This window comes from Gopherus evgoodei, chromosome 5, assembly GCF_007399415.2.
Source record: "Gopherus evgoodei ecotype Sinaloan lineage chromosome 5, rGopEvg1_v1.p, whole genome shotgun sequence".
In the NCBI taxonomy this organism is placed as follows: Eukaryota; Metazoa; Chordata; order Testudines; family Testudinidae; genus Gopherus; species Gopherus evgoodei.
Genome location: NC_044326.1, coordinates 12718169 through 12745261, shown reverse-complemented (window position 1 = coordinate 12745261; position 27093 = coordinate 12718169). Strand labels below are relative to the sequence as shown.

At 44.4% G+C, this 27093-nt stretch overlaps 1 protein-coding gene across 1 annotated transcript in view; it reads left to right on the top strand.

Moving 5' to 3' along the window:
• Window positions 1-19812: 19812 nt before the first annotated feature.
• SUCLG1 (succinate-CoA ligase alpha subunit) overlaps window positions 19813-27093 on the top strand; it is a 30262-nt gene continuing 22981 nt past the window's right edge. The window contains exon 1 of the mRNA XM_030563747.1: window positions 19813-20019. Coding sequence (XP_030419607.1) covers window positions 19971-20019 — 49 coding nt within the window. The 5' untranslated portion in view covers window positions 19813-19970. The remainder of the gene's footprint in view (window positions 20020-27093) is intronic.

The window sequence follows — 27093 nt, the reverse complement described above, 5'->3', positions numbered from 1 at the left end:
GATTTTCTCTCAGTTGACTGCTCAGTTTGAGGCAGGGCTGGCTCTGTCACTTAGCGGGGCTTATCAGAGCTGACTTGATTTATTCAGAGAATTTCACCAGGGATGCTTCCGTCACTCAAGTTGTTAAAGAAGATCTTGACATTTGATGGGCTTTGGTAGCAGTTCAGTGATCCGGAGAAGGAAGAGTCTTACATGTTCCACTGATGTTCTCACCTTAGTCAGAGAAGCACAAGGGTCCAGTTTATGAAAAATGCAGGTCGCAGGCCCCAGGACACCTCAGGAAATGTTCCCTTTGGGAATCAGTGGGATCTAGCATTCCAGACAACCAAGTTGCTGGGCCAGTCCCATACAGAACAAGCAGAAGGTTCAGATCTCAAAATGGGACAGGATCAGGGAAGAAAGCAACAGGTCAGGGAAAAATCAGTCCTCAATTACATCCCATATTTCCTCAGTGCACCCAGATACAAGGGTGATGGGCACTAGAGAGATAATGAAAGAAATATTTATTTAATCTTCTCATATAAAACTGTGATTCAGCGTCAGCTCCTCAGCTGGTTAACCGGGCGAAGCTCCAGTGAATTCAAGGAAGTGATTATGAAGCATTTATACCAGCTGAGGAACTGGGCCTCAGTCTCAATTGTTCTCTGTAAAATCTGCTAAAATTAGACCCTAACTCTGGCTTATGCATTCATCAAAGGACTCCTAATGCTACCATAGGAGGACTGCAGGTCTGGAGTGCACAGAACAATGTGTTACGGATGGAAGAAAGGGCTCTTTGCCATGGCCAATGCTAGGAGACAAACTCATTTGGCGTTCCTAATAGAAGGCACATAGCCTTTCCGTGGGTTGAAATCTCAGGTGTCTACAAAGGCTGTGTTTCCCTTTGCTGCTCTGCAAACTGTATTGCATGTATGGCCACTGACATGAATTAAATCTGCTGATTTTTTGTTTAAATATCCCTTTTAATATGTGGACCATGACTCCTGTCTGCTGGCCTCCTCCCAATGTCTCATGGGTCTTGCTGTTGTTATTATCTGTTTGCATTACGGTAGCATCCAGCAGATGCAGCTGAGATTATGGCCTCACTGTGCTAAGTCCTGTGTAAACTCAGAGAGAAGTGATCCTCAACCCAAAGAGTTTACAGTCTAAGCAGATCGGACAGACAAAGGGTGGGAGAAGGAAAGTACTATTTTACAGGGAGAAAACGGAGCCAGAGGGTGATTAAGGGCCAGATTTTCAAAGACATTTGAGTGCCTAAAGAGGCAAATAGGCACCTGTTAGGATTTTCAACAGCAAAACTAACCCTTTCTCCCCTACTCAACTGGTTGACAGAATAAGAGATCTTGATAGTGTCTCTTTGAAAATGAAGACTGTAAGTTCAATTGAGTTGGTTTTGCATAATTATTAAATTTCAGTTTCAAAATGCCTTATGTTTTGTTTCCCTTTTCTCTTGTACGTCCTAATCAATACATCTCCAAATTTTGTCATGAATTTTCTAATTTTTGCCATGGGACTAAGCAGGCTGAGTTTCTATACTCAAACACCTGAATCATGCTTAACTGTTTTGTGCTGCACAGTGGTAGGGTCATGTTAACACTGTTGATTATCTGGGCCCACTTATTCCATCCAAATTAACACATCAGGTCCTGTGGGCATGTATATAGTTAAATGAAGTCTATGTCTCTCATGAACTTTGAGATCCACTGCTGCTAAGAGCATGAGTAGCCAAAGAGAACTGAATCTTCATGAAGCCCACATTAGGAATGGTTCTCTCTGTTTTAGTATTATGTATGTTTGAACTGACTCTGATCTCAGTTACACTGAGGTATATCAAGAGTCAATCTGTGATGTTATAATTGATTTACACTGGTGCCAGTGACAGCAGAATTTGGTTTATTTTCTGTATCCTATTTGTCTAAGCATTTATACCATGGCATTGGTACAGCGGGCCAAAACCCAGAAAGCCCACTTGTGGGAAATTCCAAAATGTTTTCCTTCCAAATCAGAATCATAAGAAGAAATTTTGAAATTTCTTGTGGAACAAAATTCTGAACTGTTTTGAAATGAGGTCGCGGTGACCTCGTTGAAACATTTTGTTTTGATAAAATTGAAACGTTTTGACTTTATTGACTTGACTCTATAATATAATATAAATAAAGCTTTCAGCTATTATGTCATGTCATTGTTATTCTGATTGGTTTGGTAATTGGTATTTGATCTGTTCAACTGGTATTCTAGCTGGTCATTTGTAAATGCTGTTCTAAGTGGTAACTGGTTTGATAATGGATCCTTTCCTTTAGTAACTGGTATAACATATGAAATATAAAAATAAAACAATAAAATAACATAAAATAAATAAATGACATGAAAATAAAATGAAAATATCACTATAAAATAAAAAAATAAAAACAACATAAAAGTAAGGTAATATAAAATACATTTTAAAAAACAGGAAGCTGGGGAGCTGTCCAGATGGCAAGTCATCTGGTCAGCCTGTCCACTTGGTATGCTACAAGGGCAGCTGCCCCCACCCACTCAGGCAACCAAGGGAGCTGGGAACCTGGCCATTCTGGTTTTGTGCCAGTTTACTGGCAGGTGGGCAGTGAGAAGGAAGGATGGCATGAAACCAGGCAGGCTAGCCAGATTGTTTGGTTTCCATCAAAAGTTTCAACAGAATTGTTACGTTCCTGCAGAACATTTCATTTCTGTCAAATCTGCATTTTCGGACAGGACACTGTTTCATGGGAAACGTTTTCAGCCAGCTGTACTTGTCAGCATAGTATACGGATGCCCCACAATCTAGAGGTGTTACTCAACTATGTGATCGCTTCTTCGTGGTGCATGTAACAAGCTTTGAAAATGATAATGATAAAAGGTTTAGAAAACCTGACCTATGAAGAAAGGCTAAAAAAAAATTGGGCATGTTTAGTCTCGAGAAAAGAAGATTGAGGGTAGACCTGATAATAGTCTTCAAATAAGTTAAGAGCTGCTATAAAGAGGATGGTGGTAGGACAAGAAGTAATCAACTTATTCTGCAGTAAGGGAGATTTAAGTTAGATATTAGGAAAAACTTTCTAACTATATGGGTAGTTAATTCTGGAATAGGCTTCCAATGGAAATTGTGGAATCATTGGCATTAGAGGGTTTTAAAAAGAGATTATATAAAAACTTGTAAGGGATGGTTTAGGTTTATTTGGTCCTGCCTCAGGTCAGGGGGCTGGACTACATGACCTCTCAAGGTCCCTTCCAGCCCTACATTTCTATGATTCTACCTTTAAGTAATGAACATGCAGGTCTGAAGCCCTTTGGGCACCCTAATCAAAATAAACAAAACTGTTATTTACAATAAGTAAGTAATAAGCCCAATTAGATTTCAAAACTGGAACCAAAGCAACTGAGTATCTTCTCATTTATGTTGATATCAATTCAGAGTGACTAAACTGAAGTTAATGGGCCCTGTTCATAGGGAGCAGAATCAGACCCAAAGTCCAAAAAGCTCAGCATAAAATGCAAAACCACACAATGCATAAAGGCAGCAGAAACAAGTAAGCAGCAATCAAAAAGCTGCAGTGCTTTAAAATGTGAATCTATTCGGAAAGAACATTGTGTGAAAATGACCTGGTGGGATTGATTCCATGTTTATTGTCTCCCAGAACCAATTTGCTCAGTGTACAAATAGAAAGATTTTTTGTAAATCACCGGCCATTCAAACTTAAACTTGATCGGAAAATGACTTGCAGTGTTGGCCCAGAATCATTCTACAGAGCCAAAAAAGGAAGTAGAGTAAAAAGGTACCATTTTTACATGTTCACTTTTCTAGCCATAACAACATTTTAACTGCTATTGTAAGAAGAATCTGAAAATAAAGATTGGGTTTTGCATGGCTTCTAGGAGCTATTCTGGAAAACCAAAAGCCAAAATCAGGAAAGTCATTTATCCCTTTGTCCTGGGCTAGAGAAAGCTGTTGAGGATTGTCTCAGCACTGGTGGCATCAAGTGCATGTTCACAAAATAAATAAAAAGGAAACTGAGACTTCAAAACAAAACAGTGTGTCATGCTGTCTTCTTTATTTTGATCATAATAATACTGTCTTCCTCTATAGCATCTTCCATCAGAAGATCTCACAGCACTTTACAAATATAATTTTAGCTTCACAACACTTTTTACTATCCATATTTTATAGCTAGAGCTATTATTTAGGAGTCTACATATGGATTTAGGTGCCTAGTTTTAAACTGCAGCTTTTGAACTAAATTACTAGCCCCAAGGAGACACAGAAGTTAGTAGCAGAATCAGGAACAGAACTCAAGAGCTGCTGACGCCCAACCCTGTTGTCATTCCAAGCAAACACACTGCTCCTCATGGATTTTGTATCACCCAATGTTATTTTTATTACTTGTGTCACAGTAGTACCTGGCTGCCTTGACCAAGATTGGAAATGAGGTGTACATTTTTAATGGTGAGAGTAATTGACAATTGGAACAATTTACCTAGGGCCATGGTGGATTCTCCATCACTGGCAATTTTGAAATCAGAATTGGATGTTATTCTAAAAGCTCTGCTCTAGGAATTATTTTGGGGAGGTTCTATGGCCTCTGTCATACAGGAGGTCAGACAAATGGTCACAATGGTCCATTCTGGCCCTGAAATATAAGACAGATCATGTAGTCTTTCTGCTGCATTTTGTGAGGGCGCATTTGCTTTGTTGTGTACCTAGAAGTGTCCTGATCCCACACCAGTTTATGAGGGTGTTGGCAATTGCTATATTATTCCTACCCAGATAGAACAAGTTCGTTCCTGGCAGTTTACCAAAGCAATCAATTTAAGTGGCATGAGTCACAGTGTTTTCTGGTGTGAGCCAGTCTATTGCCTTAAAAACGTGGAATTTTTTCCACCTCCACACATAGAGACACAATTATATATTTTCTAGCTGGGGATGGCCAGGCTCCTGTACCTTAATATTTTCTGATGTAACGATGATTAAAAACCTCCATGTATATGAGGAGCCTGAAATGAACTTTCACATCCAGAAACAAGGATCAGGTTTTGAATGGTTAAAGGCTAATTTCAGCTTCTGGAGTTGAGAGTCGAAACTAAACCTTGACCGTGTCTCTTTCCCCAACAATACTCTGAAATGGAACACTTCTTATTTTTTCATATTACTCTCTTCATGCATGGATGTCCTTTCAATTTTGAAGCCCTGCAAGGTATTCACGGATGGCATTCTTTTTTAGATCAAATATCTTAGTAAAAGGCACCATTATATAATCTAGAAGAGGACTTGTTCTCTAGATTTGGATACTGCCAAAGTTAGAATTCAGGGATTGGATTCTTATCCAACCCCTAACAATGGAGTAGATTTGAATTTGGCTCTAACACATGAATCAAAAGGAGGGAAATCTCTTGAGAACAGCTGTTTGTTTATTCTACATTTTGGTTTTCTTTGTTCTCCTAATTTCATTCTTTCCTCTTCTCCACTCTATTTTCTGTCTTCGTTTTCTCCTTTTGAATAGCTTTCTCATGGCTGGGCAGTTTGTATAGAAATGGCTAACAGGAAAGATCAGCTACATATGCTGATAATAATACAATGGCTTCTCAACTAAAACTGCATAATCATTTCATGAGTCTCAGTAAAAGTCACATATTGAGGAAAATTAGGTTATCAAATGGACCCAGGCATAACTCTCATGGCAGTCAACAGGGCCACCCAGAGGATTCAGGGGGCCTGGGGCAAAGCAATTTTGGGGACCCCTTCCATAAAAAAAAGTTGCAATACTATAGAATACTGTATTCTCATGGGGGCTCCTGTGGGGCCCAGGGCCTGGAGCAAATTGCCCCACTTGCCTTCCTCCCTCCCCCCGGGGCAGCCCTAGCAGTCAATGTACTTCTAAAACTAATGTGAGACAGTGGGGTTGTCATAAACAGATAACTAAGGGTTAATGTCTCTTTCACCTGAAGCACCTGGGGTACTGGCAAGTACCACTAGATGAACCTGCCAAGGAGAGGTCAGCATTCGTCACCCATGCGGGGGTGTATGAATTCAATGTCCTTCCTTTCGGCCTTCGAAATGCACCCGCCACCTTCCAGAGGCTGGTAGATGGTCTGTACCACACTACAGCCAAATCGCTGCCCCACTGACCGACCTGACCAAAAAGACCCAGCCAAATGCAGTTAAGTGGACTTATGAGTGTCAAAAGGCCTTTACCCAACTTAAGGCAACACTCATGTCTGACCCTGTACTCAGGGCCCCGGACTTTGACAAGCCATTCCTAGTAACCACAGATGCATCTGAGCGTGGTATAGGAGCAGTGCTCATGCAGAAAGCAACGGATCACAACTTCCATCCTGTCATGTTTCTCAGCAAGAAACTGTCTCAGAGGGAAAGTCACTGGTCAGTCAGTGAAAAGGAATGCTATGCCATTGTGTACGCCCTGGAAAAGCTACGCCCATATGTTTGGGGATGGCGGTTCCAGCTACAAACTGACCATGCTACACTAAAGTGGCTTCATACTGCCAAGGGTAACAACAAGAAACTTCTTCGTTGGAGTTTAGCTCTCCAAGATTTTGATTTTGAAATTCAACACATCACAGAAGCTTCTAACAAAGTAGCTGATGCACTCTCCCGTGACAGTTTCCCAGATTTCAGTAGTTAAAAAGTGTTCTTAAAATGTAGAAGTCTGTTAGTTATATACTTAGTAGTATATGTAAAGGTGCATGTGTTGTAGTAATCTGTTTATTTTAAAATTCTAGAAGGAAATCGCCGCCAGTGAGCTTCCCCACTGTCTGCAATTTGGGGGGCGTGTCATAAACAGATAGCTAAGGGTTAATGTCTCTTTCACCTGAAGCACCTGACCAGAGGACCAATCAGGAAACCGGATTTTTTTCAACTCTGGGTGGAGGGAAGTTTGTGTCTGAGTCTTTTGTCTGTCTGCCTGCTTTCTCTGAGCTTTGGAGAAGTAGTTTCTGCTTTCTAATCTTCTGTTTCTAAGTGTAAGGACAAAGAGATCAGATAGTAAGTTATATTGTTTCTTTTCTTTGGTATTTGCATGAATATAAGTGCTGGAGTGCTTTGATTTGTATTCTTTTTGAATAAGGCTGTTTATTCATATTTCTTTTAAGCAATTAACCCTGTATTTTGTCACCTTAATACAGAGAGACCATTTGTATGTATTTTTCTTTCTTTTTTATATAAAGCTTTCTTTTAAGACCTGTTGAAGTTTTCTTTACTGGGAAATTTCAGGGAAATTGAGTCTGTACTCACCAGGGAATTGGTGGGAGGAAGAAATCAGGGGGAGATCTGTGTGTGTTGGATTTGCTAGCCTGATTTTGCATTCCCTCTGGGTGAAGAGGAAAGTGCTTTTGTTTCCAGGACTGGGAACGGAGAGGGGGAGTCACTCTGTTTGGATTCACAGAGCTTGTGTCTGTGTATCTCTCCAGGAGCACCTGGAGGGGGGAAGAGAAAAAGGATTATTTCCCTTTGTTGTGAGACTCAAGGGATTTGGGTCTTGGGGTCCCCAGGGAAGGTTTTTCAGGGGGACCAGAGTGCCCCAAAACACTCTAATTTTTGGGTGGTGGCAGCAAGTACCAGGTCCAAGCTGGTAACTAAGCTTGGAGGTTTTCATGCTAACCCCCATATTTTGGACGCTAAGGTCCAAATCTGGGACTAAAGGTATGATAGGGGTTATGTCACCTCAGGGCAAAATTTAACTTCATCAGAAGTTGAGCATCTTAAGGCTTAATTTAGCATTTAAGACTTCATTCTGATCTTAGTAATACTGGCATTAAGTGAATGGATTAATTTGAGATGTGTTGGTGTAAAATCAGTGTTTATTTTTACCTTAAAAAGGGTGCTTACTCTCTCTCTCTCTCTCTCAATTTGTAATGAGGCAGCAGTTGTCAGACCCCTGTGACTGATCATTGTTCTTGCCAGTTTATCAGGTCCACAGTCATCTTGTCATCTCCCTGCCTAAATTATTCTGTCAAACTGGTAAACTTGGAAAATCAGTTGTGGGTGGGTGCAAATTCCTCCAAGCTGTAGTTCAACTGTAATTTTTCAACACAAGAATGTAGTCATCACTGGTGTAAACTTCATCTATATAGTCTGTGGATGGGATTTTCAAAACTGCCTGTGTAATATAGGCATACAAGTCCCATGGAAAACCAATGGAATTTGTACTGCTAAATCATTTAGGTGCCTTTGAAAATCTCATCCTCTCTACCTAGAAAGATTCTAAACCAGATCCTCATCTGGTATTCATCGGTGTAGATCAATTGACTTCCGTTGAACTAAAGTATAATTCCAGTTATCCTAATTCCCTTTATCTGAAAATCCTATTTATATGAATCCAAAGTGTGACCCCTACATAGTCTGATGTTAATCACCCACTATTAACTTCCCAATTAGTCTCATTCTGCCTGTTAGCCTTAATCTGTGGCTTTGTATTTGTATTGCAGTTTTGACACGTTACCTTAAATTACTGAGACCTAATGCCATTTTTCAGCTGATTTTCTACTCTTTAATAAAGTACAAAGTGTTAAGCAAACATCAGCCCTACTCTCTTTGTTCCTTGTATTTCTATATCAGGGACACTGCAGCTGAACATAGCACTTCCATGTATCTGAAAGCCCAGTTATCCAAAAGTTTTGAATGTCTCTCAGGCCATTTGTATAAATGGACATGCACTGTATGTTGATTTACTCCAGCTGAGAATCTGGCAGGTATGTCAGCAAGTGATGGATGAATGAACATTCAGAGATTTTGAGGAGAACCTAGAAGTTTAGAAACTCATCTGGACATTACTCAAACAGCTTTAGCGTGCAAAAACTGGGTTGCAAATCTCACAAGAGCAGCCTTTCTTGTGGTTATTTAAGCATTTCCTCTTTCAATATTGGCCACAAGAAGTGCAGGGAGCATGAAACTTGGGAGAAAAACCTCAACCTTTAGGAATCCTCCCCAAAAATTAAGTTTGAATTTTGGTTGAAGATTCAGGTGATTACTTAATTTATCCAAACATGTTCGCTCACCGCTAAAATCAGCCAAATCAGTAAACATCATGGTATATGAGGAATAGGATTAGAAATTATTTTTCAATTCATTTCAAAATCATTTCATCTCCAACCATTTTGACAATGATTATGCAGTTTGTGTGTTGTGACTGTTGCTCGTTATGCTGGTCATAATCCTCTCACTGTTGCATCCGTCTGTTGTCTCTCATTTTATATTTACTTTGTTCTTTGGGGCAGAGACTGTTTTCTGTTGTATGTTTGTATAGTGCCTAGCACACTGGACCCTGGTTCCTCACTGGGGCCATTATACACTACTGCAACACAAATAAATAAATACATAATATTTGCTAGCTAAACGTTGTCAGTAATCAGTACGCCTTTTAATAGGGAACACTGGGTTCTATTGTTTGGCCGCTATGTTTTTAATTATTTTTGTTAAATTCAACCAGGGAAATTGGGAGTTCTGCAGGACAGTTTTCATCATCTTTCCTTTGTTTAGGTTGGTTATTATTGGTTTTTATTTTCATAAAATGATGGATGGCAAAGTCTGGCACAGTATAGGGAAACTCTTAATTAGAAATCAGTCCAAACTAAGGACTCAAGCCAGCAAGATGCCGAGCACTATGATGTCCAGATCTGATTTAGGGTTGCCAACTCTGACTGAAGCTTTTCCGGAAAATTATTTCCCCCAACATGATGCAATGTCATTTTCTTAAAGTAGCCTATTAAAATCTCCCGGACTGCTTTCAGTAGTCACTGGGAGATGGATGCCAGTTTCATGAGACTCCAGGATAATCCCAGTGGGTTGGCAACCCTAATCTGATCCAGTCAAGCATTTAAACTTGACTTGAATGGGTCTACTCAGGTGCTTACGTTTTGGTAAGTGTTTAAGAGCTTTGCTGGATCAGGGCCAGGCTGTGCCACACCTTCAGTCCTAAATGGGGCCTATAAAACTGCAAGGGTTGTGTCAAACAGATGGTTAAGGGTTAATGTCTCTTTTACCTGTAAAGAGTTAAGAAGCTCAGTGAACCTGGCTGATACCTGCCCAGAGGACCTATGGGGGGACAAGATACTTTCAAATCTTGGTGGAGGGAAGTCTTTGTTTGTGCTTTTTGTTTGGTTCGTTGTTCGCTCTCGGGACTGAGAGGAACGAGACATCATTCCAGGTTCTCCAATCTTTCTGAATCAGTCTTTCATGTTTCAAAATAGTAAGTAATAGCCAGGCAAGGCAGACTAGTCTTATGTTTGTTTTCTCAGCTGGTAAATGTGTCTTTTTGCTGGAAGGATTTTTTACCTCTGTTTGCTGTAACTTTGTATCTCAGGCTGGGGGGGGGGGTCCCTCTAGTCTATATAAATCTGAGTACTCTGTAAAGCATTTTTCATCCTGATTTTACAGAGATAATTTTTACCTTTTCTTTCTTTAATTAAAAGCTTTCTTTTTAAGAACCTGATTGATTTTTCCTTGTTTTGGAATCCAAGAGATTGAGTCTAAACTCACCAGGGATTGGTGGGGGGAAAAGAGGGGGTATGGTTAATTCCTCTTTGTTTTAAGATCCAAGGAGTTTGGATCTGTGTAAGCCTCTCAAGGCAACCCAGGGAGGGGAGAGTCTGGAGGGAAAAGGTGGGGGATGATTAATTTCTCCTTGTTTTAAGACCCAATGGGTTTGGGTCTTGGGTTCCCCAGGGAAGGTTTTGTGGGAACAGAAGTGTGCCAGACACAGACTTCTGGCTGGTGGCAGTATACCAAATTTAAGCTAGTAATTAAGCTTAAAAGTGTTCAGGCAGGTCCCCACTTTTTGTACCCTAAAGTTCAAAGTGGGGAAAAACCTTGACATGGTGGGAGAGGTGGGATATCTAGGAACAAAAGGCCAGTAGGATTTTTCTTCTCTCCTTTCTAGCTGCTTGGAAAGCAGCCTGAGGGCAGAAGTGTTAAGTTTTTTTAACAAGGGTCTTTGTTAAGAAGAGGCTTCAAACTGTGAGCCAGCAGACAGCCAGCAAAAGGCATTTACAGGTTGAATTGGTTTTTTTTTCCTGTTTTTTTCTACCTCTCGAATATAGCTAATTAGAAAATCTCTGTTAACCAAGCAGCCTAAGCTAAAGCATTCCAGTCAATGAGCTGCAGAGGTAGTGTGGCCAGCACAAGAAAGCAGAACAATGAGCACCAAGGAGGCAACTAAACAGGAGCTGGCTAGACTGGATGCAGAAGAGAAAGCCAAAGAGGCTGACCACCGGAGGGCTTTGGAACTCCGGAGGGAGGCCCTAGAATTAGAAAAGGCTAAGCAGGATGGAACAGTCAACCCTAACAACCCTTCTCCAGGTACTGTTTCCCATCCCAGAAAATTCCCCACCTACAAGGCAGCTGATGACACTGAGGCCTTCTTAGAAAATTTTGAAAGGGCCTGCCTTGGGTACAACATCTCTACAGACCAGTACATGATAGAGCTGAGGCCACAGCTTAGTGGACCCTTAGCAGAGGTGGTGGCTGAAATGCCTAGGGAAAACAGGAACGATTATTAACTTTTTCAAACCAAGGCCAGAATCAGAATGGGGCTAACACCTGAGCATGCCCGTCGGCGGTTCAGAGCCCTAAGGTGGAAACCAGATGTGTCATTTACCCGACATGCCTACCACATTGGAAAGAATTGGGATGCCTGGATATCAGGAGCAAATGCTAACTCTCTGGCAGAGCTGTCATTCCTAATGCAAATGGAGCAGTTCTTAGAGGGTGTTCCTGAGGAAATAGAAAGGTACATCCCAGATGGGAAGCCCAAAACTGTAACCGAGGCGGGGGAGATTGGAGCCAAATGGGTGGAAGTGGCAGAAAAGAAGAAAGCTACTAGCAAGGGGAGCAAATATCACAGGGGGCAAACAGAAAATAAACCCTATCACCGAGGGCAACCCAAGACCTCACCTACAACCCAAGGAAAGCCCCAGACACCCTATTGTCCCACCTCACCAGTCACCAGCAACCCACCTTGGCCCAGTGACCAGTCAGCTAGGCGATGCTTTAAATGTAATGAACTGGGACATATAAAGGCCAACGGCCCCAAGAACCCCAACTGAGTCCAGTTCATTACACCATCATCACACCAAAGATCCCCAGGCCCAGATGCCTCTCAAATACCCTCGGACCAAAGGGAAACCTTGAGAGTGTGCGGAAAGAAGGTTATCGCGTTGAGAGACATGGGGGTACAAGTGTCAGCTATCCACCAATACTTAGTGGACCCCAAATTCATCAACCCAGAGGCCCAAGTGACAATTTACCCATTCATGTCAAAATCTGTAAACTTGCCTACAGCTGAACTGCCTGTCCAGTACAAGGGCTTGTCAGGAATGTGGACTTTTGTAGTCTTTGACAATTATCCCATCCCCATGCTACTGGGGGAAGACTTGGCCAACCAGGTGAAGCAGGCCAAGAGGGTGGGAATGGTTACATGCAGCCAAGCCAGGCAAACTTCCAGACCCATCCCTGTTCCTGAGCCGTCCACAAGGGCCCCGTCTGTGTTACCAGAGACCCAGACAGAGGTGGTGGACCCGGATCCACTGCCAACGATGGCAACAGCCACAGTGCATCCAGTCCCAGAACCGGAACTGGAAGAGCAACCAACACCAGAACCGTTGCCAGCACTGCCACCAGCGCTTGCAAATCCATCTACCACTCCAACGCCAGAGGGCACCAGCGGGCCTGAACTGGCAGAAGCAGCAGACAACCATACCCAAGAGGCTCAGCCAGAGCCTGAAATATTGCATAGTGGACCAGCAGAAAGCAGTTCACCATCAACGAAAACAACCTCATCACCTACATCGCTTCCAGAGGGACCAAGCCCAAGTCCACACTCTAAGGAAGAACTGGTGTCTCCAGCCTCAAGGGAACAGTTCCAGACTGAGCAGGAAGCAGATGACAGCCTTCAGAAAGCTTGGGCGGAGGCATGGAGCACCCCACCACCTCTCAGCTCTTCTAACCAATCCCGATTTATTGTGGAAAAAGGACTTTTATACAAGGAGATTCTTTCTGGTGGACACCAGGAAGACTGGCATCTGCAAAAACAGTTGGTAGTTCCAACTAAGTACCAGGGAAAGCTCTTAAGCTTAGCCCATAATCATCCCAGTGGCCATTCTGGGGTGACCAGAACCAAAGACAGGTTGGGGAAGTCCTTCCACTGGGAGGGGATGGGCAAGGACGTTACTAATTATGTCCAGTCTTGTGAGGTGTGTCAAAGAGTGGGAAAGCATCAAGACCAGGTCAAAGCCCCTCTCCAGCCACTCCCCATAATTGAGGTCCCATTTCAGTGAGTAGCTGTGGATATTCTGGGTCCTTTCCCAAAAAAGATCCCCAGAGGAAAGCAGTACATACTGACCTTTGTGGATTTTGCTATCCGATGGCCCGAAGCAGTAGCACTAAGCAACACCAGGGCTAAAACTGTGTGCCAGGCCTTAACAGACATTTTTGCCAGGGTGGCTTGCCCTCTGACATCCTTACAGATTCGGGAACTAATTTCCTGGCAGGGACCATGAAAAATCTGTGGGAAGCTCATGGGGTGAACCACTTGGTTGCCACCCCTTATCACCATCAAACCAATGGCCTGGTGGAGAGGTTTAATGAAACTTTGGGGACCATGATATGTAAATTCGTAAATGAACATTCCAATAACTGGGACCTAGTGTTGCAGCAGTTGCTTTTTGCCTACAAGGCTGTACCACATCCCAGTTTAGGGTTTTCACCATTTGAACTTGTGTATGGCCACGAGGTTAAGGGGCCGTTACAGTTGGTGAAGCAGCAATGGGAGGGGTTTACGCCTTCTCCAGGAACTAACATTCTAGACTTTGTAAGCAACCTACAAAGCACCTTCCGACACTCTTTAGCCCTTGCTAAAGAAAACCTAAAGGATGCTCAGGAAGAGCAAAAGGCCTGGTATGATAAACATACCAGAGAGCGTTCCTTCAAGGTTGGAGACCAGGTTATGGTCTTGAAGGTGCAGCAGGCCCATAAGATGGAAGCGTCATGGGGAGGGCCATTCACGGTCCAAGAGCGCCTGGGAGCTGTTAACTATCTCATAGCATTTCCCACCTCCACCCTAAAACCTATAGTGTACCATGTTAATTCTCTCAAGCCCTTTTATTCCAGAGACTTACTGGTTTGTCAGTTTGCAGCCCAGGGAGAAGATGATGCTGAGTGGCTTGAAGGTGTCTATTACGAAGGAAAAAGTGACGGTGGTGTGGAAGAGGTGAACCTCTCCACAACCTTGGATCGTCTGCAGCAGCAACAGATCAAGAAGCTGTGCACTAGCTTCGCCCCATTGTTCTCAGCCACCCCAGGACGGACTGAACGGGCATACCATTCCATTTACACAGGTAATGCTCACCCAATTAGAACCCCACCCTACCGGGTGTCTCCTCATGCCCAAACTGCTATAGAATAGGAGATCCAAAACATGCTATAGCTGGGTATAATCCACCCCCTAACAGTGCATGGGCATTGTTATAACATTTTTTCCCAGATCTGGACCTTAGTGTCCAAAATATGGGTGTTAGCATGAAAACCTCCAAGCTTAGTTACCAGCTTGGACCTGGTATCGCTGCCACCAGCTAAGAATTATACAGTGCCTAGCTCACTGTGGTCTCCCCAAAACCTTCCCTGGGGGACCCCCAGACTCAGATGCCTTGAGTCTTACAACAAAGGGAAATAACCCCCTCCCCTTGTTTCCTTGTTACTTCCTCCCAGGCTCCCCTCCCTGGACGACCCTAGGAGATTCCCTGCTTCCAGTCCTGGAAACACAAGTACCGAGAGAGATCTAATCTCTCTCCCCCTCACCCAGAGGGTATGCAAAGTCAGGCTTAGTAAATCTAATACAAAGAGATTTTCCCCCTGACTTCTTCCTCCCACCAATTCCTTGGTGAGCTGCAGACTCAATTCCCTGGAGTCCCCACTAAAGAAAAACTCCAACAGGTCTTAAAAAGAAAGCTTTATATAAAAAGAAAAAAAAAGGACATTAAAAATAGTCTCTGTAATAAGATGACAATATACTGGGTCAATTGCTTAAAGGAAAAAAATGAATAAACAGCCTTATCCAAAAAGAATACAATTTAACACATTCCAGCAACTACACACATGTAAATACAAAAGAAAACAATATAAACCTATTGTCTTACTATCCTTGTACTTACAACTTGGAAACAGAAGATTAGAAAGGCAGGAGATAGAAAAATCACTCTCAGAGCCGAGAGGGCACAGACACAAGACAAAGAACAAAGAACTCACACCCAAAACTTCCCTCCACCCAGATTTAAAAAAGTCTTGTTTTCTGATTGGTCCTCTGGTCAGGTGTTTTTTGTTACCCCTTTCCAGGTGAAAGAGACATTAACCCTGAGCTATCTGTTTATAACAGGCATCTCCATTGGTTCTAGTACCCAAGCCACATGGGGAAATATGTTTTTGCGTGGACTACCATAAGCTAAATGCTGTAACTCGTCCCGACAACTATCCAATGTCATGCATGGATGAGCTATTGGAGAAATTGGGACATGCCCAATTCATCTCTACAATAGACTTAACCAAGGGCTACTGGCAAGTACCGCTAGATGAACCCAGCAAAGAAAGGTCAGCATTCATCACCCATACAGGAGTGTATGAATTTGATGTGCTTCCTTTCAGGCTGCGAAATGCACCTCCCACCTTCCAAAGACTTTTAGATGGTCTACTAGCAGGACTGGGAGAATATACAGTTGCCTACCTCGATGATGTGGCCATTTTTTCGGATTCATGGGCAGAACACCTAGAACACCTGGAAAAAGTCTTTGAGTGCATCAGGCAGGCAGAACTAATTGTTAAGGCTAAAAAGTGTCAAAAAGGCCAAAACAGAGTGACTTACCTTGGATGCCAGGTGGGTCAAGGAACAATAAACCCCCTACAAGCCAAGGTGGATGCTATCCAAAAGTGGCCTGTCCCAAAGTCAAAGAAACAGGTCCAATCCTTCTTAGGCTTGGCCGGGTATTACAGGCAATTTGTACCACACTACAGCCAAATCGCTGCCCCACTAACAGACCTGACCAAAAAGACCCAGCCTGTCATAAACAAATAGTAGGAGTTAATAGAACAAAAGTACTTTATATCTCTTTTGCCTGGAAAGGGTTAACAAGAACAGTGAGCCTGGCTGTCGCCTGACCAGAGGACCAATCAGAGGACAGGATACTTTCAAATCTTGAGGGAGGGAAGTTTTTGTGTGTGCTGTTAGATTTTGGTTGTTGTTCACTCTGGGGGCTCAGAGGGACCAGACGTGCAACCAGGTTTCTCTCCAACCTCCCTGATACAGGTTCTTATAGATCCAGAATAGTAAGTACTAGGTAAATAAAGCGAGTTAGGCTTACGTTTGTTTTCTTTATTTGCAAATGTGTATTTGGTTGGAAGGAGTTCAAATGTGTATTTGGCTGGAAGGAGTTCAAATTTATATTTTGCTGAAAGGATTTTAATTTGTACTTGAATACTTAGGCTGGGAGGGCATTCCCAGTATCTATAACTGAAAGACCCTATACCTATTCTATCTTAAGTTTACAAAAATAATTTTCACTGTTTTTTCTCTCTTTAATTAAAAGTTTTTCTTGTTTAAGAACCTGATTGTTTTTTTTATTCTCTTGTGAGACCGCAGGGGACGGGGTCTGGATCCACCAGGAATTGGTGGGGAGAAAGGAGGGAAGGGGGAGAGAAAGGTTAATTTTCTCTCTGTGTTAGGATTACTGTCTCTCTCAGGGAGAATCTGGGAGGGGGAGGGAGAAGGAGGGGGGAAGGTGGATTTTCCTCTCTGTTTTAAGATTCAAGGAGTTTGAATCACAGTGATCTTCCAGGATAACCCAGGGAGGGGAAGCCTGGGAGAGGCAACGGTGAGGGAAAGGGTTTACTTTCCTTGTGTTGAGATCCAGAGGGACTGGGTCTTGGGGGTCCCTGGGCAAGGTTTTGGGGGGACCAGAGTGTACCAGGCACTGGAATTCCTGGTTGGTTGCAGCGCTACAAGTACTAAGCTGGTAATTGAGCTTAGAGGAATTCATGCTGGTTCCCCATCTTTTGGAAGCTAAGGTTCAGAGTGGGGGATTATACCATGACACAGCCGAATGCAGTTAAGTGGACTACTGAGTGTCAGAAGGCCTTTACCCAGGTTAAGGCAACACTCATGTCTGACCCTGCGCTACGGGCCCCAGACTTTGACAATCCATTCGTAGGAACCACAGATGCATCTGAGCGTGGTGCGGGAGCAGTTTTAATGTAAGAAAGACTGGATCAAAACTTCCATCCTGTTGTGTTTCTCAGCAAGAGACTGTCTGAGAGGGAAAGCCACTGGTCAATCAGTGAAAAAGAATGCTACGCCATTGTGTATGCCCTGGAAAAGCTACGCCCATACGTTTGGGGACGGCGTTTCCAGCTACAAACCGACCACGCTACGCTAAAGTAGCTTCATACTGCCAAGGGAAACAACAAAAAACTGCTTAGATGGAGTTTAGCTCTCCAAGATTTTGATTTTGAAATTCAACACCTTTCAGGAGTTTTTAACAAAGTAGCTGATGCACTCTCCCATGAAAGTTTCTCAGAATCAACTGGTTAAAAATTGTCCTTGAAATGTGAAAAGTCTTGTAGTTTTACATAATTAGTATTATATGTAAAGGTGCATGTGTTTTATTAATCTGTTTATTCTAAAGTTCTAGGAAGAAATCACCGCCAGTGTAGTTCCACACTATCTGAGATTTGGGGGTGTGTGTCATAAACAGATGTTTAAGGGTTAATGTCTCTTTTACCTGCAAAGGGTTAAGAAGCTCAGTAAACCTGGCTGACACCTGCCCAGAGGACCAATAGGGGGACAAGATACTTTCAAATCTTGGTGGAGGGAAGTCTTTGTTTGGTTCATTGTTCGCTCTCAGGACTGAGAGGAACGGGACATCATTCCAGGTTCTCCAATCTTTCTGAATCAGTCTTTCATGTTTCAAAATAGTAAGTAATAGCCAGGCAAGGCGGACTAGTCTTATGTTTGTTTTCTCAACTGGTAAATGTGTCTTTTTGCTGGAAGGATTTTTTACCTCTGTTTGCTGTAACTTTGTATCTCAGGCTGGGGGAGGGGGGAGTCCCTCTAGTCTATATAAATCTGAGTACCCTGTAAAGTATTTTTCATCCTGATTTTACAGAGATAATTTTTACCTTTTCTTTCTTTAATTAAAAGCTTTCTTTTTAAGAACGTGATTGATTTTTCCTTGTTTTAGAATCCAAGGGATTGAGTCTAAACTCACCAGGGATTGGTGGGGGGAAAAGGAGGGGGTATGGTTAATTCCCCTTTGTTTTAAGATCCAAGGAGTTTGGCTCTGTGTAAGCCTCTCAAGGTAACCCAGGGAGGGGAGAGTCTGGGGGGAAACGGTGGGTGATGGTTAATTTCTCCTTGTTTTAAGACCCAAGGGATTTGGGTCTTGGGCTCCCCAGGGAAGGTTTTGGGGGAACAGAAGTGTGCCAGACACAGACTTCTGCCTGGTGGCAGCGTACCAGACTTAAGCTAGTAATTAAGTTTAAAAGTGTTCAGGCAGGTCCCTACTTTTTGTACCCCAAAATTCAAAGTGGGGAAAAAAACCTTGACAGGTTGGCAACTCTGTTTTTCTGCTGCCTTAAAGCAGGGGCAGTAGCAAACACTGGAAGCCCATAGCCCCGTTTACACCAAGGCTCCACGCTTTGCCGTGAAGTAATGGGCTGAACTGATTCTGAAAGGAGCCTTACACCTGATTTGCTCCGAGTCGGGCTTGTCTACATCAGAAAGTTGCAGCGCTGGTGAGGGAGTTACAGCGCTGCAACTTAGGAGGTGTACACATCTGCAGGGCACCACCAGCGCTGCAACTCCCTGTTTGCAGCGCTGGCCGTACTCCCGTTTTGTCTCGGGTGTAGAGGATCCAGCGCTGGTGATCCAGCGCTGGTAATCAAGTATAGACACTTACCAGCGCTTTTCTTGACCTCCGTGGAATAAGCAGGTATCCCAGCATACCTGAGGAAGCCTCTGGTAATCAAACTGGTCTCCTTCCCCAGCTTGCTCTCGCGTTCCCCGAACCCCGAGCAAGCAGGTCTCCTTCCCTGAGGTTTGCTGGGTGGTTCCGGGAACGCGAGAGCAAACCGCGGCGAAGCTGGTCTCCTTCCCCGGTTTGCTATCGCGTTCCCCGAACAAGCAGGTCTCATAGACTCATAGACTCATAGGTCAGAAGGGACCAATCTGATCATCTAGTCTCCTTCCCTACGGTTTGCAGGGTGGTTCGGGGAACGCGAGAGCAAACCGCGGCGAAGCTGGTCTCCTTCCCCGGTTTGCTCTCGCGTTCCCCGAACAAGCAGGTCTCCTTCACTGCGGTTTGCAGGGTGGTTCGGGGAACGCGAGAGCAAACCGCGGCGAAGCTGGTCTCCTTTCCCGGTTTGCTCTCGCGTTCCCCGAACCCCCCTTGAAGCCGCCCAACAGCGCTGCAGTGTGGCCACATCTAACACCACTTGCAGCACTGGTTGCTGTAAGTGTGGCCACTCTGCAGCGCTGGCCCTATACAGCTGTACTAATACAGCTGTAACAACCAGCGCTGCAAAATTTTAGATGTAGACATGGCCTCAGATGAAAATCCCCCTCTGCCCGCTTCTCCTTTGGCCCTTCCCCTCTTCCTAAGCCCTCAGCCTTTTCTTCCCTCCTCCTCTCCCTCTACCACTGAACTACAATCCCCACAACCCCCCGCGCGGCGGGTCCTGCCTCAGCTCGCGAGGACCCCTCCCGGCCGGCAGCGGAGCCGCCACGCAGGGCCGGATGTGGGATTGGTGCCCTGGCCAGCGCCGGGCCCCATATCCCCGTGGCAGGGCGCGGCTGTCCCGGCAAAGGCGGCTGTAGGCGGGGTTTGGCCTCCGGCGTTCTCGCTGGCCGCCTGCGTGCGCACGCGGAGCCGCCCGCCCGGGCCCCGTGTCATTGGCGAAGGAGACGATGTCCCACTGCAGCGGCGCTTCCCGCCTCCTGGGCCGCCTCCTGCTCTGTGAGTATCGGGCTGGGCCGGGGCCTGGGGCAGCCCCGGGCCCCGGGCTGACAGGGGCCCTCAGCGCCTCGCGGGCGCTAGGTCTGGCTGGGAGCCGGGGCGGGGGGTGGCCTCGCGCCTCCCCTCCCCCAGCTGGGCCGGATCCTGAGCCGGATGCTGGGCCGGGGGGGCTCCCCTGGTGTCTCCGGGCTGGGCTAGCTCCCGCCCCCCCCTTTCTGCATCTGGGGGGGCTGCCAGCTGCTCCTGCTGTTTGTAGGGACTCTCCCGGGTCTCCCCGGCGCCGGGGATCATCCGTGGGTAGCTGCCGTCTGGGGTATCGGGGAAGCGATTAGTCCCGCCTTGGCGGGCGGAGGCGATGGCTGCAAACGGGACGTCCCGGTTCTCGGGACCATTCCTGGCTCTCGCACGGGGGTCTTCAGCCCTAGTTCTCCAACGCGTTGCAGGTGAAGTTAGGCTCCTTATCTTCTTCTGAGGGATGGGGGGCCGGGAGGGGGAATTGCACCCAGAGCTGGGAAGTGACTTTCCATAGGCTGGTGGCAGAGCCAGGAAAAGAGCCCAGTTCTCCTGTGTCCCAGTCCAGTGCTCTAGTTCATTAACTTGCGTTTCAATAGCCTGTTAGAGCTGCACGGTGGGGGAGGTAATATCTTGTATTGGACCAACTTCTGTTGGTGAAAGAGGCAAGCTCTTGAGCTACAGAGGAGCTCTTTGTCAGGGCCAGAAAGGTATTTAAAGTCCCATGTCAGCCCCTTGTCAGGCAGTCTCATGTGAGTGGCAACCCTCAGGGGGCACTTTAGATGGTACAGGTGAGCTTGTCTTTTAGCAGAACTTTGTAGCTGTTCAAAAAAAGTTGGGTGTGATTGTTGTGTATACTTTTCCTTCTCACACTTAACACCTGTTGCTGACAGCCTGTGTTTTTTGAAAAGAGAGAGAGAGAGAAAAATCTGAGAGTTATAAAGTTCACTGAACAGGTAATGGAGAAAACTTCCTTTTTAGGACATAATTGTTTTACAGTACTGTAAATGGTGAGCAGAGTGAGAACACGCAGGTCCAGTTGTTGAGGGTGCAGGGTGGAGCTGTGCCAGCCAGCAAAATCAGAGGTGGTCATCTGTTACTCTTTCTTAAAATACTAAAGTCCTTAAAATTAAAGTCCCTTCCTCTGTTAGCTGAGAGTCCTGTATGTCATAAGGCCAGCACTGAATGAGCAGGGGAGTTTCTAGAAAGGATAAGAACAAATGGTATTTCTTTAAAGTCTAAATGCACAGTCCATTTTGGTCAATTTCACAGTCATAAGATTATCATAAATATCATGATTCCAGCTATTTCAACCTGAAATTTCATGATGATGTGATTGTAGGGGTCCTGATCCAAAAAGGAGTTGTGAGCGGGTCACAAGGTTATTTTAGGGGACGTTGCAGTACTGCTACCCTTACTTCTGTGCTGCTGCAGACGATGGTGCCACCTTTAGAGTTAGTCATCTGGAGAGTGCCGACTGCTGCTGGCTGGGATCCCAGCTTTGAAGGCAGAGGCACTGCCAGCAGCAGTGCAGAAGTAAGGATGGCATGGCATGGTATGGTATTGCCACCCTTATTTCTGCACTGCTGCTCGTGGGGCACTGCCTTCTGAGCTGGGTGCGTGGCTAACTGCCACTGCTCTCCGGCTGCCCCCTTAAAATGACCTTGCAACACCCCTCCCCCTCCACACCCCACAACTCCTCTTTGGGTTGGGACCCCCAGTTTGAGAAACACTGATCTCCCCTGTGAAATCTGTATAGTGTAGGGTAAAAGCACACACAAGACCAGATGTCTCGGGGAGACCAGATTTCACAGTCCATGATGTGTTTTTCATGGCTGCGAATTTGGTATGGTAGGGCCCTACGAATACCCCCAAAATTATAAAGTTTATTTAAACTTAAAAATCATAATTCTGCCTGAAAACTTTTTGTGGTTATAATAGTTACAAGTGACACCGAAGATGACTATAACTGAAAGAGATTTGCGAAAACATTTTGTCTTTATAGTTTGTTTACTTTGTAGTTGGCACTGCTGTGTGTAGCAAGTTTCACTGTATTCCTGTGTAATAAGTTAGACACAGATCCTGCAGTCAGCACTGAATGGAAAGATTGAAGTAACTGGAGATCTGCACAGGGATCTGCTCTTTTAGAGACCATTGAAGAATTGGTTCCTTAGTTGTCAGGCTTCTATTCTACAACTGATAGCATATGGACAGACTGGAGAGGCCCCCTGAATTCTTTGTAACTCCATGCAGGTGCAGGATTCTGCCTGTGTGCTTTTAAATTACAGGATTGGAGCCTAAGTCAGTTTCCACTCTTACTGAAACAAACATCCCTTTGTGCTCCCTTTACAAAACTTGGCCAGGGCATCAGGAAGAAAGACACTCACATAAGGCTTTTTGTTTGTTTGTTTTGTTTTGTTTTTACTTTTTCAGGGATTTTTGGGAAGATATTTAGTATGTACTGGTTAACAGCTACTCTGTTAGAAACAACACTTTTAAAAATAATATTTTAAAAAACAAACTGCCAGTTGACAAATTCAGACACCTGAAGTTCCAAATGGGATGGTGAAACTTTTGTCCAGAAGTCCAAGCCTCTGCATCTGTGTACCGAACACCATATTTTATTTTGCTTGTCATCCAACAACATACTCCATCATACAACTCTGCTTAATAACACTTACTCTATAACATCTCCTTTCATACAGTTTGACAATAACCTAGTCCCTTTTCCACAGGGATTTTGAGGCTGAACATATTTTTTTATATAAAAACCACAGTTAATAAATCTGTTCTGGACAGTGATGATTTTGCCCATAAGTTGCTGATTTTGATTGTAAGATGGTTTCAAACTTAGCTTGTTTGTACTTGATGATCTTGCAACATGCCCTTGCTTGTCTTAATTGTAAAGAATCAGTATTTAAATCCTGGTGTTGTGAAATAATTTGTGTAAAATGCTAATGAATGGCAAACTAACTCAAAGGTTAGAAGTTATGCACCACTTATATGGAATGTTGAGGCATTAAAGACTGCTTACATATGTATGTAGATAAGCACACACTGTATTGTAAATGAAGATATTGCATGATTGAATTGAAATGAATCAGGATTCTAGTGGGGGGAGGAAATCATGTGGGAACATTCTGAGTTTTTTTTAAAAACACCATCTTTAAAAAAAATAAATAAAAATGGCTATACATTCCTGGAATAGCTGTGAGTGGATGGGAGATTGATATAATGTATAGCAAAATATGAGAAACATATAAGGTTGCTGTTTCAGCTCCAAAGTTACCTTGAATAACATAGTTGTATCATGATAAGTATATTGAGGCTTTCGTATCTATAGGACAACTGTAACAGTGGCCATTATTGGGTTTCTTTTCTCTTGGCATGAAGGGGAATGATTACGTAAGATGGCTATGTGATATCGTGGTGACCAGCTCAGCCTGTCATAGCTAAAGCACCTACTATTGAGGTGCTTCGCTGAAGTATCTCAGGGTGGCCATGATAGTGGTTGTTCCCCCCACCCCCATCCAAGTTTGGAGCAACTTCTCTTTTGGTTGCCATTGTTGGTCCATTTCAATGCAATTGAATCAGCCATATGGTTCATCTGTATGTTGCTGATGACCATCTAATGCTGGATCCTTGATATAGGAGAAGATGGGGAGGTTGATAGGGACTGAGGTTTTGCTAGTCATTAGTGCAGCTGCCCATTAGTATTGGATTCATTGGTAGAGATCTGCACGGATACAAAATTTTGATCCACATCCATCCATGATCCGCAAACATTGTCTGCGGATATCCATGGATATAAAGCAGATTTGCAGGGCTCTATTCATTAGGTGTGTTGAGTATAAGCACTCTCATAACATTCAAGACTGGCTTATCTAAACTCCTAGACTCTTGTTAAGTTTATCACTGTGAATTTCCATGTTTGTAGGATATTTTTAGTTAAAACTTGAGTTATCTTTACTTCTAATTTCAGTTGAAGATTATGTTCCAAAAATAGAGTGAAAGCTGTAGGAAGCAGCTCCTCAAAGGATTGACCATTTATTGCTTAATTGAGACAGCCTTCTGATAAAGGTGTGAGGAGAGGCAAACACTCAAGACAGTTATCCAGCAAATGCTCCTCTTGGACAGGCAGGTCTTGAAAAATGTACCCAGCAAATACTAGCTTGGGAACTAAGTCCAACTACTAAACAAGATGGAAAAATAGCTGTATTGCTAGGCTCCTCTGTTGTTGCATCCTTCATTTTGAAAGTTGAGTACTGTCTGGGCAGAGGAGGGTTGCTAACTGTGTTAGGCAGTCCTCCTAGGAGAAGAAACTCGGGTTTCAAACCAAGAACATCAGTTGATCAGCTGATTTGTAGAAGCTGTGCCAATCACACATGCCCTTTGGATTTTTGTCTTCAAGTAGTTTATCACTACAATGGTAGGTTGTCCTCTGCAAGCGATGTGCAACCACTTTGCGTGACTGCCGTGGAGGTGAAACCGCATTATATTGAACTTGCTTTGATCCACTGGAGTCGAGTGCACAGCGCTCCCAACCCCTTCCGAGCACTGCTTTACCGCGGTATATCCAAATTCATGTGATATTGGATCACCTTATATCAGGGTAGAGATGTACTATGTTAGCAAATGAGAGAATTAGTCTGAAATCAACAAGATGAAATTCAGTGAAGTGCAAAGTGCTTCATTTAGGAAGGCAAAATCAAATGCTCAACTACAGAATGGGGAATAACTGGCTAGACGATAGTATTGCTGAAAAAGATCTTGATTATAGTGGATCACAAATTGAGTATGAGTCAACAATGTGATGGAGTTTCAAAAAAGGCTAATATTCTGGGGTGTATTCACAGGAGTGTTGTATGTAAGATGTGGGTGGTAATTCTTCTGCTCTACTCAAAACTGATGATGCCTCAGCTGGAATACTGTGTCTGAATCTGGACACCATACCTAGGAAAGATGTGGATAATTTGGAAAGAGTCCAGAGGTGAGCAGGAAGAAAAGAGATAAATGGTTTAGAAAACATGACCTTACCTTAAGAAGAAACTAATAGTGTTAAATCTTGACAAAACTGAGGGATAGCTAATAACATGTGATGACTGTTGAGAGCTGTTATGGGGAGGACTGTGATCAATTGTTTTCTATGTGCAGTGAAGGTAGGACACGAAGTGATGGGCTTAGTCTGGAGCGAGGGAGATTTAGGTTAGGTATTAGTGAAAAGCTTCAAACTATAAGGATAGTTAAGCACTGGACAGAACAGGTTGGACAAATATCTGTCAGGGGCTGGTCTGCTTCAATGTGGTCTTGCCTCAGCCAGGGTGGTTGGACTACATGACCTCTTGAGGTCCTTTCCAGCTCTACACTTCTATGATTCTCTGACATGAGGAAGGTTGATGTCAGCCTGGAAGGTGCACTTGACAAGAATGCTTGGAGAGGAGCAAGAGCAGCTGATCCTGGTTGACAAAACAAGGCAAAGGTGAAGAGGAAAACTAGGGTACTGCATGTGCTTGCAACAACAACTTGCTGTTTAATAAACTATTTAAAAAAATCTTTTTGTTATACTTTCTTTCCCTTCATATCATCACTCCATGTTTTTTTCTTCACATAAGAGGTCATGGTGTATCTTTTCCGAAGCTGTCGTCTTCATATTTCCTCTTATCTCAGGGTATGTCTACATCTACAATTTTGCAGCGCTGGTTGTTACAGCTGTATTAGTACAGCTGTATAGGGCCAGCGCTGCAGAGTGGCCACACTTACAGCAACCAGCGCTGCAAGTGGTGTTAGATGTGGCCACGCTGCAGCGCTGTTGGGCGGCTTCAAGGGGGGTTCGGGGAACGCGAGAGCAAACCGGGGAAGGAGACCAGCTTCCCCGCGGTTTGCTCTCGCGTTCCCCGAACCCCCCTGCAAACCGCAGGGAAGGAGACCTGCTTGCACGGGGGTTCGGGGAACGCGAGAGCAAACCGGGGAAGGAGACCAGCTTCCCCGCGGTTTGCTCTCGCGTTCCCCGAACCCCCCTGCAAACCGCAGGGAAGGAGACCTGCTTGCACGGGGGTTCGGGGAACGCGAGAGCAAACCGGGGAAGGAGACCAGCTTCCCCGCGGTTTGCTCTCGCGTTCCCCGAACCCCCCTGCAAACTGCAGGGAAGGAGACCTGCTTGCTCGGGGGTTCGGGGAACGCGAGAGCAAACCAGGGAAGGAGACCTGCTTGATTACCAGAGAGGCTTCCTCAGGTATGCTGGGATACCTGCTTATTCCACGGAGGTCAAGAAAAGCGCTGGTAAGTGTCTACACTTGATTACCAGCGCTGGATCACCAGCGCTGGATCCTCTACACCCGAGACAAAACGGGAGTACGGCCAGCGCTGCAAACAGGGAGTTGCAGCGCTGGTGATGCCCTGCAGATGTGTACACCTCCTAAGTTGCAGCGCTGTAACCCCCTCACCAGCGCTGCAACTTTGTGATGTAGACAAGCCCTTAGAGTAGATTGATTTTAAATCACAAAGCGGAAAGCCTCAATTTTGAAGTCTCAATTTTAATCTACTTTTCCATTTGTACCTCAGCTCTTTTCTAAGGAAAGATGCATTATCATTGGTTGATATAATCATTAAAGCATGTTGATTTACAGCTACATAGAGCCTCTCTACATTAGATCTGATACATCTTTTTGCTACACAGGAGGGTACGCTATAACTATATACATTTAAAAAATTGCAGAAACTCCTTGAAAGGAACTGGGTTGAGCGCTCCAGAGGGACACTCAGAGGACTTGGTGGTTGATGTGTGCCTATCGTTAATCTACACAGAGTGAGTCAGGCCTGGAAGGCTCAGCAGCTCTACCATGTTGCCAGAGGCTGGTGGTTTCAGGGAGTTGATCCACAGCAGGCACATACAAGACTTCCTGACGCTAATGGCAGGTTGTGGTGATGGGGTGCCTCACAACGCTGGGTACCCCAGGAAAGTGTTACAGGAGCATGTAGCACTACTGTAATACAAACAAGTAATCATTTACCATTAGGATTCTTGCTACTCTTTGCCAGTGTAGATAAGATCTTAAACAATAA